Source organism: Cryptomeria japonica, chromosome 6, assembly GCF_030272615.1.
Source record: "Cryptomeria japonica chromosome 6, Sugi_1.0, whole genome shotgun sequence".
Classification (NCBI taxonomy): domain Eukaryota; kingdom Viridiplantae; phylum Streptophyta; class Pinopsida; order Cupressales; family Cupressaceae; genus Cryptomeria; species Cryptomeria japonica.
This window is the reverse complement of record NC_081410.1, coordinates 529477297-529493494: the sequence shown is the minus strand read 5'-3', so window position 1 is coordinate 529493494 and position 16198 is coordinate 529477297. Positions and strand designations below refer to the sequence as shown.

General features: G+C 32.0%; 1 protein-coding gene across 1 annotated transcript in view; it reads right to left on the bottom strand.

Annotated features, from left to right (window-relative positions):
• Positions 1-14073: 14073 nt before the first annotated feature.
• Positions 14074-16198, bottom strand: part of LOC131067985 (inositol phosphorylceramide glucuronosyltransferase 1) — an 89522-nt gene continuing 87397 nt past the window's right edge. The window contains exon 11 of the mRNA XM_058003168.2: positions 14074-14461. Coding sequence (XP_057859151.2) covers positions 14365-14461 — 97 coding nt within the window. The 3' untranslated portion in view covers positions 14074-14364. The remainder of the gene's footprint in view (positions 14462-16198) is intronic.

Genomic DNA, 16198 nt, shown 5'->3' with positions numbered 1-16198 from the left:
ACAACTATATCCACTGCAACAAAACAACTAATTGACTACCTTGCATCACACCTTTATTGATCTTCGTTTCTTTACCATTTGCATATCAAACTTACTTGCATCTTTCTACACAAATATCCTGGATATACAACTAGTTCGTATCTTATTCACATCTCATCTCTCCTTCACACACACCTACTCAACAAATTATCATATATATATATATATATATATATATCAAACCGAAACAAAAAAAAAACATCCTTGCCAAGTCGGCCAAAAGAAGGATTGAAACATATACACTTTTCCAGCCAAGATATACAACTAGACCAAAAATTAAAATGTGAAACATAAGTTGGACCAAGAACAACATCCAACGTGTAGTACTGGACCAAAAGAACACTTCCCGCATAATCACTGGAAAACATATACAATATATCAAATTTTGATAATGTGATCTAAAGCCTACACCAAATATATCACTACTCAAGTGATGAGGAGACGAGACTGGAAGGATAACCTTGAACCAACCAACCTCTAAGGCTCACAAACTCAACCAAATCCCTACTACCAAAGGGTCCTTACACAGGCACAAAGTCAAGCAATGATTCAATGACACTAAACAATACCTTGGGAGACTCAAAGGCTCCAATATGTCCACTTACAAACAACTAACACTTCTCAAGTCTTGTGTGACTACACATACCCTTGCATACATGAGTGGGATACTACTAGGCTTTAGGGGTTTGAAAGGCCCACTTGACCAATTTAATACAACAACCCTTGGAGGGGTTTTCTCACAACACCTTAACACAAATGAAACAAGATTTCATGGTTTAGACCCACTAGAACACCAATTTTGACTCACTTGCCCACAAACAGAACCGGTTGCAATTAGGCCTCCATTTGAAGGAAACGGGTGATAACTTTTGACACCCTGAGGACCTAGGCAAACAAATTATATTTTTAGATACCCTTTTGGGATTTCTCAACAATATCTCAATATCTGGTACTAGACAAACTTGTAGATATCCTAACCAATACTGCACTAACAGATCTAATAGGACTATTAGACCTATTTGATTGAACGTCTTCCACAAACTGGTTTGGTTCTCCTAATTGGTGACCACCACTGACCTTGAAATGTTATGTCAACCTCCAAAGTTCTCTTCTACCACATTCAAACCCCTTTCCAGTACTCTACCACTCAATTCTCACGCACTGCACTCATCAAACCGATTTGTCACATAGAGATGCCAGACCTAGGGTTAGTTCTCCATCCTCTTCGCCCTATTGTGTCCTCTTAATGGATTTTGGAACTGGCATATGATACAGTGGCCTATCATCTCCTATAATGATAGAGTGTTTAGTTAAGGATTGATAGGCCAAAACCCATTATTGCAGTCAAACCCTAGGGGTTTGAGGGTTTTAGGCTACCTGGTAGAGATTTGCTTGTAGAATGGGGCAACGATCACTTCAAGACTTCACACCAAATGAAAAAAAAAGGTAAAACAGTCTAGTTTCAGGATCTATACCATGAGCATTCTTACCAATCCACCTGCAGTATGCAATCAACAGAAATTATACGGTTTTCTGAGTTTCCAACAATTCTTGATGCTTCAATTTCCTTCTCAAAACAATCAAATAAACCAACTTACATATTTTGGTGTTTGGGGTCCTTAAAGGTGTCACCCCAAATTAACACAACCTCCTCCAACCATTTTTCAAACTGACTGACCATTGGAGAATCACGACTTACAAAAAGTGCAAAATTGTCATGACAACAAATTGACAATTTTTGCATTATTCAACCAACTTAGACTCCAGACTATCATAGTCCCCCAAAATGATTGCATTTTATTATAAAACATTAAAAATGACTCAAATAAACCTTTAGCAAATTGATCCCTCAATTTAAACCAATGTGACCCTTATTGACTCAATTTGCTCTATAAGACCCTAGATGACAATTTGACCCAAACATGGACAAACTTGTCACACTCCTAGGACATTGAATTACAAAAAGGACCCATAAGGTCTTATTACATTCCTTCTAGGCTATTAGAAGATCATCTTGTTCTTGGTTCATTTCTTCATAGGTAGGTGCTCCCGCACCATCAAGGAAAAGAGTTCGAACCAAAACAACTAATACCCGAACCATCCAAAACATGCTTCTAACAGAATTTATCATTAAGGACATGCTAACACTATTCCAACAAAACTTGCCAAAATGTAGAACTACCAAAACACTCTCTATTCTAAGAACCATAACATCTCAACACTAAACTTGATCCACCAGATGTCCAAACCAGAACATATTCAAACCATCCTATTTGACATCAACTACAACAAAGACACATATCTGCAACAGTATAACACCATCATAAGATAAAAAACAAAGAGTTATAAATCAACAACATAAGTGCATCACATAACACGGGGTTTACATGTAAATATATTTGCATGAAATAAACCCACTAAGAAGAGAGGCCAAGTATGCATTACCAACAAATACATGTAATTACAATACATCACACACTTTCATTCTCTTTTTTTCCTCCAACATGGAAACACTTGTCTATCTATGAACAACCTCCTTGTGCCTCCCACCTATCCTTATTCCTACAAAGTAGCTCTACATTCAATTATTCATCTCTTTAATTCTTCCAAAGAGTTGTTTATATAAAATGACAAGAGATCCAAAACTACCAAACAAGATATCCAAATAAGTCTCTTCATTACAAACATCCCCAAACCTTCGATTACCTCCATGAAAGTTGATAGGACAGTGGTTTTGGCTCCAATATTTTCCCTTCAACTTGGGCACCCAAACATGGAAGATAAGCATTATATTAAATGCAATAAATGACATAATATCAAGATGCTTGTTTCTTGTTCAAAGTTCCCACTTGGAGAATCCCAAAGGTCACTTTTTTATCCACTTCTCAAGTCATTAATTATCCCATTCTAGGTGTCCACATGTAAGGAAAATAATATTAAATAATTATGTTCACAACCCACCTTTACCACTGCTAGTGGAATCCATCACCCCTTATGAATGTATTACAAAATATAGTGAGAATAAATAATACAAATTATTTTTCCAATACACCCTAAGTGCCTTAGGACACTTTCCAAGGATGTTGGAATCGGGTCGTAGGATTTACAAGGTAAATGACACCTCAATCCTAACAGACCTAACAAACATCAAAATCTAATAAAATGAAATATTAAGGATAAGCATACTACATCTGCTTAATCCTATTGTACTTAGGATGATAGAATATTAGGGGTGCAACATAAAATATTGCTAATTATGATAAAAGTCACTTACTTAAAGGTGGTTACAAGGAACATAATTAGGTTGGCAACTATTTGATGGATAGTACGACCTTATCATTGGTTGAGATTGCATCTTCCATGCTCCACTTATTTATACACACACACACACATGAAAAAATATTTAGATGCATCTCCCACCTAGGGGCATAACCCTTTATGGCATTTGCCACATTACTACTATGATAATAATGATGATACATTTGCATGATTCTCCATATGATTCTAATGATTATATATTTTTATTCATGTTTTATTGACATGATATTTTCTTATAATGATCACAAGACCTTCCATAATTGCCATTCTCGCATTTTATAATCCTATGCTAATCTTGATCCAAACAATGATAGCATCGTATACTTTATGATGATTATATTTTTTTCTTATAACATGATTATATCTCACATCTTCTTTTAAATGATATATATTTAGAATTAATGACTACTTTCAATTACAACCATATTCAAGGAACTAGTGGGGTCATCTAACCACATACCATTATATGTGCTTTAATGAGCATGCCTTAGTATCTAGTTAATGATGTTAGATCATGTTTTTAATTAGGCATAAAATTATGGCAATAATCCTATTACAACCAAAATCCCCAAGGGTAGAGATATGTTGCCCATTAACAGACCTCTTATAAACTTACACAAGCCATTAGCAGATCACTTACAACACACTAACAATACTGCTTGAAGGGTGAACTCACAATACGGGTTCCCACTTTTTGACCAACTTTGACACTTAGATGAACATTTTGAAAAAAACCTTCACTTTTCGACACCTATAAATTTTAAACCATTAAGAATTTGAAGATGATGTAAACTAGTGATTTGTAACATCATGTTTGTAGATTCTAAATATATCTTTTTCAATTTTTTTTGAATGAAATTTTATTGATTTTTCCATCTCCCTCGAAAATTAGTTTTTTACAGCAAACATCATTTTTTAAGAGTGATGTGCATCCTAAAATGCATAAAAAAAATTCTATACATGATAAACTCAATTCTTTTGAATTTTGGTTTGTAACATCAATACCCAGGGCATGCAGTTGGTTTGATAGTGATATGTGAAATATTTTTCATTTTATTTAGTTTTGAAGTCTAACTAATTATAATTTGGATATAGGTGTACATTTGAACACATAACTTGTTCTATATTTATCAAAATTCAATTTTATTTTTTTGTTAGAAATAAGACATCAATACCTAGGGCATAGATATTTTTCAAAAAAAATTGAATTAATTTACTACTTTTCCCAACACATTAAACAAAGTTCATGTTTGGTGAAAAACCTACACTCATAAGAAATAAAAAATTATATATATTAATGAAATTAAATATATTAAAAATTATACTATTTGGAAAGCTTATAATAAGGACTAACTACTTAAAAAAAAAATTCTAAATGAATTCATTTGACCCCCCAAAAGCTAATGTAAAATTGTTTTTTATCAGTATCTGATAGATGCAAAGGAGACTCCATTGCAAGTATGATTTACAAGTAGAGAGGTTCTATCCGAGAAATTTTCATCTAACTCTCTTCAATTAATTACTTCAAATGGGACCTCTTAAAGCTTAAATCATTATATTTTCTAAAAAATATATGATTTCAACAAAAATCAGGATGTACCAAAAAGTGGGAACCAGTATTGTGAGTTCACCCACAAAGAAACCCACATCAAGAGTGGATCAAACTTTCAACCGCAACTCAAGGATGAGTTTGGGAAGATCAGGAAGAAAGACTTTTCCTTCGTAGACTAACAACAGTCTAAGCAATACAATCATCCACAACACCATTACTATGGAAAGTAAGAGGCAAACCCCCCACAGAGGGTTTATTGATACACAAGGTAGGGGTGACATCCTCCATCAAAGATTAGGGCAAAACAGAAGTAACATTTTGAGAAGGTTGTGAGCACAAGATAGGAGGTTCCCCAACAGATCCATAGAGCACAAGAGGGCCACACCAGAAGCAAGAGGATCGTCATCATCCTAGGATGATTTATTAGAAGAGAAAGAAGCTTGGACAATCAAGTGTGCACCATTAGCATCCTTCCACCAAGTAGTGGCACCTTTACGATGCAAGAGAGGACAATTTGTATCCAAGTGACCACTTGAGAAGCAATGACGACATTGAAAAGGGAGATCCTCATAATCCAACGACTGGGTCCATGACAATCCCAACCATCTGAACCACATCCCCATCAAGAGGCTTGAGGATGTCAATATCAATCAAAATGTGTGAGAAGGTAGAATGCTCCATAAAAAGGGTGGAATCATCAACCTTCAAGAAACGGCCAATAGAGTTGTCCAATTACCTCGTAATAAGAAACCTCCCAAAATTGGAGGGGAAGATTGGGAAGTCTAACCCACACCAGATGCATCTTAAGTGGTTCGATGAATGGGTTAAAGGAAGTAGTCTAGGGTTTAACTGAGAAAGAATTTACTTCCTAAGCCCATAGCTTTCTCATCACCGTCTTAATCTTTAGAAGAAGCAAAAGATGTAATGAAAAAATCGTTAGAACAAGGGAAGAGCTCAATCTTACCAAAGACTAAGGGCTTCCAAGAATCCAATACCCAGCAATGAGGATCTAAAAGAGAAGGCCAAAGACTAGGAAGCTTACACACCAAGCGACAATGTTGGTAGAAGTCCTCATCTTCCACCACATCTTGGTCGCACACCACTATAGGGAAGGTTTTGGCACAAAGAAGGGGATGATATTTCCCCTTGGGAGGATGAGCAACAATAGATATGGCTAAATGATCAAAGCTTTGACCACCAATAGTAGAAATAGGCGTTGGAGGGGGGCAAAAACACCCATATCTTTGACCCCAGCAAAAGCCCTCAGAGTAGCGATAGTCAAACACACAAGGCTAGGAGAAGGCCCCACCATGCCATTAAAGGGCACATAAACCCCCACACGGGAACCAACCATAGACCCCCAAAAATGCAGGTGCAACAAGCATGAGTAGAGGGACACCAGCTGAAAGCCCCCCAACAAACACAATGTCCACAAGCACAAAGGCTAGTGATATCATTGCATCAATAGGAGCATGACCAAAGATCATTACAAGGGTGGGAATAGGAGTAGTAGTTTTTGCAAGAGTAGGACATGTTACAAGAGTCGATTTCAAATCATTGCTTTTTTTATTTTGTTATTAGATGATGTTATCCTTATATCTCTAGTTGATTTTTCAATGAGAATTTATACTCAATAGAAAATCAAAGCTTTCTTTGATTGTGTAAATTTTGGACTTAATGAATCAACTTATGATTATGAGTATATATATATAGTACATTTTAGGGATAAATAAGATCTATCATCTATTCCATGTAAGTTTTGTAGATTATAAGTTATTTTTACCCCAAGGATTTCCTAGGAGTGTTTGTCTATAGCTTTTCCATGTAGCTTATGTGAATTAATTCTTAATTGTGTAAGACTAAATTATTTTCAAAAAATTTATCCATTTCACTAGGAGAACATCGCCATATACTAGTTGAAAATTAGTGGTTGTGCACCTACAATTTTTTAAGTATTTTCAAAACTATTTATAAATTTCAAAGAGGATCTTCAATATCATTTACAATGAATGAGCATATTTGTATGTGTTATGTTGTTAAGAACATCATCAACATTTACAAGAGCTTGCTTGTGTCAAAAATGTCATTTTAATAACACTATCAAGGCTACTTGTACCAAGTTCCAATGTAGAATATGCTTGATTGTGGGTTATGATTTGAAATATACAATTTTGTGGGTTATGCTTTAAAATATACAATTTTTTTTCTTAATAATGCTTAATAAATAAGTCATTTCTTATTTGCAACAAACTTGCTACACTTTGGATCTTTATACTTTTATTATTTCAATTGAATCTAATAGTCTATCTAGCAACTTACTCTCAAGGTTGTATGATTATCTTTATACAGTAATCTAGAGCATAAAGGCCTTACTTAGATCACTAATTGAGGAAGCATTGAGATGTAAACCATGTATTTTTAGAGGTTTGTGATGATTGTGCTTCAAAACTTTACACAATCATGGTTTTATTTCATCTTGCAAGAAAGGTGTACAATCATACAACTAAGGTCTTAGCTTGACTTTAGTCAAAATCGATAAAATGACAATCCATATTATAGCTACCATTTCCATTAATAAAATTCGAATTAATAAGATGGTCCATTATTATTTTTCATGTTAAATACATATTGTTACTACTTCACTTATAACTATTCCAAAAAAGTTCATGGTTGAGATGTAACTCTACTTCAAAGCTATAGCAGATTGAGTTCAACATAGCATTTAAAAATAATGTAATTTATTTAAGCATTATACAAGCATAAAAAATAATTAGCACAATTGTTCTACCATAACATTTGTTTTTTTCAAATCATCACTAAAGATTGAAGAATGTTTATCTTATATTTTATTTTTGTAACAATTTACATAAATTTACGATGTGTATCCGTCCTCAATACTTTTAAATAATTAGGAAGTCTTAGATGTCCGTATTGTTTCAAAACTTAGCTGCTTTATCTAGAATTAATCTTTGCTAAATGCTTTCAATATTGATTAACCTACACAATTAGAAAGCAATTAAATTGTTTTACAATTAAATAGTCAATTTTAAATATTAAATGCATACCCCTTCCATATTAGAAAATCAACTTTAATAGTAATTCATAACCTTCAAAATTAGAAAGTCAATTTCAGTATGCTCCCATGCATTTTAGTTTGAGAACTTTTTGTATTCATCTAGTAACCAACTTAGTTAGGAATAGTATTTGCATAAAAAGCCTTGACCACTCCATAACCATCACAAGTTAATTGATAATCTCTTTTTTAATCTGATAAGATAAATAGATTTTACTTGAAATAAAGATATGCTCATAATTCCACTACGATAATTTTGTGATCATTTACAAGTATTTATTTTTCAATTAAATATAGGGTTAGTCTCTAGATACTGAAATAAAAGTAGATATGAAATTAAGACACGTTTACTGGAGATAATTTAAATGGATAATAAAAAAATTCAAAGAACAGAAAGAAACAAAAGGATGTCAATAGATATTCATTTTAAAAGGAGTGGTGCACCTTCTAGATAGTCATGCATGTAGAAAAAAATCATTTGAAAATTTTATAAAATTTAATAATAAATATAGGTTAGGGAGGAAACAACAAACTGAAATTAATAATCGAAATAAACCAGAGAGGAAACGAAAAATTGAAATTAATAACCAAAATAAGCCAGGGAGGAAATGACAAACTACAAATTTCAATGGTTAGAAGACAATGCCCAACTACTAACAGATTTTACAAAATATGTTTTAAATCAAAATTATAAAAGAAATCAAGAAAGCATCCCAAAACCCATGCAAACAATATTTTAATAGAAAAATAGTTTGAAAATGGACCTTTAATAATTTGAAAGAAAAAATTGTTTTTATATAATTGATCATGATGAAGAATATTATTTTTAATTTCTTTTAAAAATAATAAATCTATTAAATAACTATTTTTTAATAAAATATAAAGAAAAAGAATCTTTTTTTAAATAATTATTTTAAATAAAATATAAAGATATTTTTTTCATTTTTTTATTTAATTCTCATTATCAAAGAAGTTGGATTCTTCAATTTTAAGGTGTTGGTTACATAATTTTGAAATAGTAAAAAGTATCCTCATTCGCAAATACATGCATATGTATAATAGAATCAATTAGATTATCAATATTAAAATTAATTAGTCATAAAATCAAATCTTTTTATAATTGTATCATGATCAATACAATATATTATATAATATTTTTACACAAACTTTCACTTTCATATTTGGTACTGGCCAACAACAAAGTTGGATTCTAGAAAAACCCAAATTGGCAATTCAATAAAACAAGAAATGCCAAAAATACTTTATCAATGTTCTTTCATGAAATATCATTAATAGGATTAGATAAAGAATTCAATTGGAACATGCAATCTTTTATTTAAGAGTCACAATCTTGACATAACAATAATCCTTCTCACTTTTCTTCAATGTGTGCTTCTCATCAAATATCAGTAGATTAAATCTTCATTATGTTGAACACACGGTAGGACTAAAAGGGAGGGTGAATCAATTCGAAACTTCAAAATAGATTAATTCTAATAGCATCAACTTACTTAACAAAAACACAACAATCATCAACACATGAGCATCAACCATCAACACATGAACACTAGATTTACGTGGAAAACTCATAAAGGGAAAAACCACGGTGAGAATCTAACTCACGATATGAACAAGAATTATTGCAACATTTTAGACTTACTGCCAAAGAGAAACAACACCTGAAAGACTTGCAAGGCTAAGGCACACTATCTTAGGGCAAGATACAAGGACTTGCACAACTGAGGCTCACTGCTTCAGGACAAGATACACATTGTTGTCAAAGGACTCACTGCCAATCAGCAACAAATGAAATAGCTAAATTGAAACTGAGAAGGAGTCTCCTGAACATGAAATTGTCCTTAAACAACTTGATCAAGCAGCCAACATCATGGCAAACATCTCTAATAACATATGTTGACACAACACACTGTCTCACTGAATATATCACCTTTAAAGCTCTTCTCAAACTAACTTCGCACATTCACAATCTCAGATATGCTTGCATATCATTCACATACACTCCACATACAATTCAATTGTCCATACCCTTCACATTCTCTCTTTCCCACTCCTTAAATATGAGATACAAAATTGAAAACCTAATCGAGGATCGGTCAAAAACAAAATAAGCAATATTGCACAAACTAAGCCACCTGGACCAAAACTACTCAAAACAATCCACTCCAAGAGAAAGAGGGAACCAAAACATATTACAATACATCCTTCCAAGGTTAATCCAGTAAATCGCACACGCTAATACATTCTCCAAAGTCGTTACCAAACATAATGTGCAGATATAGTAATCAGTCGACCATAAAATATTTTTCGATACAAAATACTTCATGCGAATCTCCACACACCAAGGTGAGACCCATAACAAAATCCCAATACAACTTCCAAAGCATATCCGGACCAAAAAAATGTGATCCAATTAAGATAACTTAATCGAACATATCGAGTCACAACATAATTGAATGTCCTGAACATACATCAGCAAAACTCTCTTATAGAACAAAGAAACCATCTGAAAAACATACTGAGAATACTACACATGCCATGAAACAACATCCACTAAATCAAAACGCAATCTACAACATATCCGGAGGGCACTTGAAACCATTCTGACAGACACACTTCCTGTTAGAGAAACAAAATGCTACAACCAACACCAAAAGTATTGAACTCAATCTACAAGACAAAACATAACTACAACAATCAAAACCATATCTAGACCAATCATCCATCTGGATAACCAAGTTTGACAGTAATGACAACCATACAAGCTCATGCTTCCAGCAATTTCCCCCTTTGTCATTGATGGCAACAATTGATCATAACACTTGAACAAATTGAACAAATTTGACAAATCTCACAACTCTCTCCCCCTTTGACAACAATGACAAAAGGCTCTACATAACATACTGACCATCACACACCACTGCCCCCCCTGAGAGCAACAACATCAATCCAAGAGATAAAGGATAAGCACTGAATCTCCCCCTAAAAAGATGAGCCACTAAAATGCATCTAATTAGAAAAAGGAGGGGCAATAACCCCTAGCTTCTCCCTAAGCTACTCAAAAGTGTCATTTGCCAATGTCTTACTAAAAATGTCTGCTACCTGTTCTTTTGTAGAAATAGATTCCAAACTAACTTTTGTCTCTGCAACCTTCTCTCTTAAAAATTAATAACGGATGAAGATATGATATGTTTTTCCCTTGAATGCATAACCGGATTCTTTGAAATGTTTATAGCATTGGTATTATCACACATGATAGGAATAGCTTCATCATATATCACTCTGATATCCTTAAAAGTTTGTTTCATCCATATAACTTGAATACAGCAAAATATTGTTGTAATGTACTCAACTCCTACAATAGATAATGACATTGATTCTTGTTTTTAACTTATCCATGAAACCAATCTATCTCCCAAAAAGTATGCTCCACCACTAGTATTTTTCCTGTCATCAATGCTTCCAGCCCGATCAACGTCTATATATGCTTTCAACACATTAGCATGAAATAAAAAACAATGTTGTCTCATACATAGTGACATCACCAAATTAGCCAAAATCAATTTTTTTATATTGTTTCAATAAGAGGCAAAGAGGGGTGAAACGAATAACACCTAGATTTGCATGATAAGCAACCAAAACATTAGCATTTTTGTTAAATTTTCTCAACAACACAGCTACCCCTGCAAGTAGGTCATTTTCATTATAGGTGAATCACTACATATTACATTATCTTAAGAACATATGAAATAAGAATTAAGAAATGATAGAAAGAATTTAGGAACAAACTCTAAACATCCTTATGCAAGAGAAGTATTATGAGTTGTTTTTATATTGAAAATCCTCAAAGTTTGATCTAGTTGCTCAAAGCACCACAACTTGGTTTGACAAAAATGGTGCTCTAAATTCAGTGTCGTGGTTGAGAATTATATTAAACAAAAATTGATTAGGTTACCACTAACAATGAAGATGGATGAATTACAATCACCTCATCATGTAGAGGTTTTAGATACATCCAAAGACTGTTAGAAACTTATCATGTGAAAACTCATATTATTTTAATTAATTTGATACACTTTTTAAAAGCTTTAATTTTTTTATACAAATTTAAATTTAAAAATAAATAGATAACTAAAATTATTTACATATAGAAAGCATGAGTGTTCATTTGATAATGTTATTAGGTGAAACTTGATTAAGTTACCACAATCAATGAAGATGAATGAATTACAACTATCAATATTAATTTAAATTAAATAGAGACTCAAATTATTTACATATAAAAAGCATATGAGTAATCATTTGAGAATGTTATTAGGTGAAAATTGATTAAGTTACCACAAACAATGAAGATGAATGAGTTACAATTGTCTCATTATATAAAGGTTTTAGATATATCTAGAAACTTCTAAAAATTATTATGCAAAAATTGACATTATTAAAAATTAAAATTTAAAAACCAAAAAATTAAAATAAATTTTAAAAAAATTCAAATAAATATAATTAAAATTATGAAATTTCTTATCTATTATAAAGTTTGGATGAATTACAAAAAATATAATCAATTGGATGAATAATAATCAAATAAATAAAAAAATTACTATTACTAATTAATATTGTTTTGAATTTTTTAGTTTAAAAAAAAAAACTAACAATTTCAAAATTTTATTGGATTTTTTTTTTTTCTTATCTCTAATGCGTTAAATTATTTTTATTTTATTTTAATTAATTTGAAAAAGTCTTTAAAAACTTTAAACTTTTTATGCAAATCTAAATTTAGAGAAATAAATATTTTTTATTTTTCAAATATTTAAAAAATTAATCACAAGTGTTTTTTTAAATGAGTTTAGAAAGTTACAACATCTACACAACATAAAATCCATTTATGGGAAGGATATACTTTGGTAATTTATTATTTAATATTTTGAATAAAAAATAAAAAATAATTCGAAAAATATGTTTATCCATATCATTCTTATGTTTTTTTTTGTTTTGTTTTTTTCATAAGTCACAACCGAAGTGATTATTTTACTCAAACCCAAGACCTCCCATGTAGGAGACAACTAACAGCTGACTTGTGGGGTCATCCCCATCATTCTTATACTTTCTTAATATAACATAGTTTTAATTAATAAAATATTTAAAATAAATTGAAATATTTCAAAGTTAAAAAAAAATTAAAATAAATAGATGACAAATTATTTATATATAAAAAGTAGACAAACATCAATTTAAATCACATGTTTTTTATTTATGTCTTCAATTCATCATGTGGGTGTAATCAAACTCGGCTTGTTCCAAATTGTAAAGCAAATAAAATATTGATAAAATATTTAAAATTAAATTAGAATATTTAAAATTTTAAAAATAATAATAATAAATAGATGACTAAATTATTTTTTCCAAATTGTAAAGCAAATAAAATATTGATAAAATATTTAAAATTAAATTAGAATATTTAAAATTTAAAAAATAATAATAATTAAAAACAGATGAATGTCAGATTGAATCACGTGGAATTTTGATTTGTGAAAATTCTTCAATTCATTATGTGAATGTAATACACCTTAAGGTGTAATCAAAGTCAACTTGTTCCAAATTGTAAGGCAAAAAAATTGCACCCAACCCTAACCTATGGATAGAAAGTACTCTAGATCATAACTCATCCAGTAATTCGTACACATGCCGCCGACCAAAGAACCATGACTAATCTTGACAATCTCTTGCCCTACAAGGTCCACTACTCCACTTCATATCAACAGCATAGGGAACACACCATTTTCAGAAACCAATCCCTATTGAGCTTGGGCAAATAGCCAAAAACTGCAAAATAGGGCATGCCCAGTAAATGAAATAGGAAAACTTCCACCCGGTGAAAATTTGCAAATGTCCACATGAGCGACTTCCATCCTCACATAACACTTGTTTGTTAGCCAGCTTGAGGAGGGCACGCCCCACAGACCTATATGCCTAAGTCTCTAAAAGTTCTTACAACTCTTTATAAACTTAGTCACATCATTTAGCTCGGAAATTGGGGGTGCGAACTGCTTTTCCCTTGTGGAAATGATCATACTTGCCTCAAAACAAAAAGATTCAATTGCATCCATTATTGGATACCACTTAAAAACACTATGGTAAAATTTTGTGATCACGAGAAGATAACTTCAGTGATCACTTGAAGATGAATAACGCCCATGTTTTTGTATCCTAAGCTAGAAGTTTGCGCAAAAATTATGAATCATAATTAGCGATACAAATAAATTAAACATGCTTCATAGGACTTCAAAATACAAATACAAAAATTTACAGTAAACAAACCCATGTTTAACTTCCAAACCAAAGATATATTAGATGGATTTCAGTCTTAGCGCCCTTTCAGAAATGAACGAATTGCAAGATGCTCTGAAGCATACGTCATATAAGCCACCAAGATAAGGGCTCCTCCAATCATCAGACCCAACCTGTGCAAAACAAACATTTAATAAGTATATTATGCACGATGTTAAGTACATTTGTTATCTACCACAAAGTTCGAAACATAGAAGCAAGCAAAGGAAAATAATAAATACAGATGAAATATAAAACAATCATTTAAAATGGTGTCAAACCCAAATAACAAACCAACATATATTTCTCCCATTTAGTGAACAACTTAGCAACTTCCAAAGTAAGGATTTACAATAGTTGATCTTGATAAACAATTTACCCTGATAAAACTGCAATGAAGTTATCATCAAATATGACCAAAGTGAGGCAAAAGAGGAGGAATTTATCGATTGGAAAATTTAGGTAAAGCAAATTAGTGTTTTCTAATACAAATGCACACACTGCACGAAAAAGAATTAATGAATTAGGCTTTGCAACAAATCACAAGCAACAAATCAACATATATTTCTCCCATTCAGTGAACTTAGCAATTTCCAAAGTAAGGATTTACAACAGTTGATCTTGATAAACAATTTACCCTGATAAAACTATAATGTAGTTATCATCAAATACGGCCAAATCGAGGCAAAAGAGGATTAGGAATTTAATATTTATTGATTGGATAATTTATGTAAAGCGAATCGGTGTTTTCTACTACAAATGCACACAGTACATGAAAAAAGAATTAATGAATTAAGCTTTGCAACAAATCACAAGCACTGCCAGTGTTCCAAGAAAAGCAATCTAACATTTAAAAAAACTATTGCTCTGGACGGATTTAAATAATTATGTATCTTTCACTGCCCTAATTGTGCTATGCTGTGGATATAAAAACAAACCATTCAATTTTAATATTTAATAAATCACGTTGAAGCTAATAAAGAGTTTGATTCACCAAATGAAAACTATCTCCATATGAAAACCTGTTAAACCATGACAGAATTGTAGCATTATATTAAACCTAGGCTTCCCCTTTAGTTCATGCAGAAAGAATTGTTCAATTAATGAGTTTGCCGAAAAGTCATTTTCACAGCAGTTATGTTCTTGCACCATAGTTATAAGTTTATCAAGACCACACTACCCTACAGTGAATTTGCATCAAATGTCAAATGTACAAAGAAGATGAAACCTGTTCCCATATGATGTTGGAGGAATAAGCTGCTCCAATACAGAGTCATTATGAGAGATTGCTGATAAAGCAAAACTGGCTACAAGAGAATAAATTATCCATTTAGTTCAAGGCATTTACAGGTTGAAAACTTTGAAGTATTAGACTCTAGGATCTACAGGCATACTTTTGACCATTCACGACCTTTTAAGACATATCTTTGGCATGACTAACGTCCTCTCTTATTTTAGCGTAATTAGAGACAGACAAACAGACAGACAACACTCCACTGATGCTGAACAAAGCACCCTCAATAAGAAAAGTATTTTGTGATGGCCATTCCAAAAGTCATAACCTAATGGAAAAAGCAAGGTGCTACATGTCAGACAGAATGAGTCATATATGTTAGGCTTTGCATCTAGTCATCTGTTACTCAATCTTCCTCTCTCAAAAAGTGGTTGACCTTAAAGTAAATAAGGCGCCATAAACTCTTCAATAACATATCGATTACTACTTATGAGATTGTTAGCATTGTAATTTGTCTCTTTTGAGATAATTGAAATTAAATCTTGAATAGTACATGAAGTGAAACCTCTCTTCAAATTACAAAGGGAATCTATCTGAGATTTAAAACTACCAGAGACACTAAGATATGTACAAAATA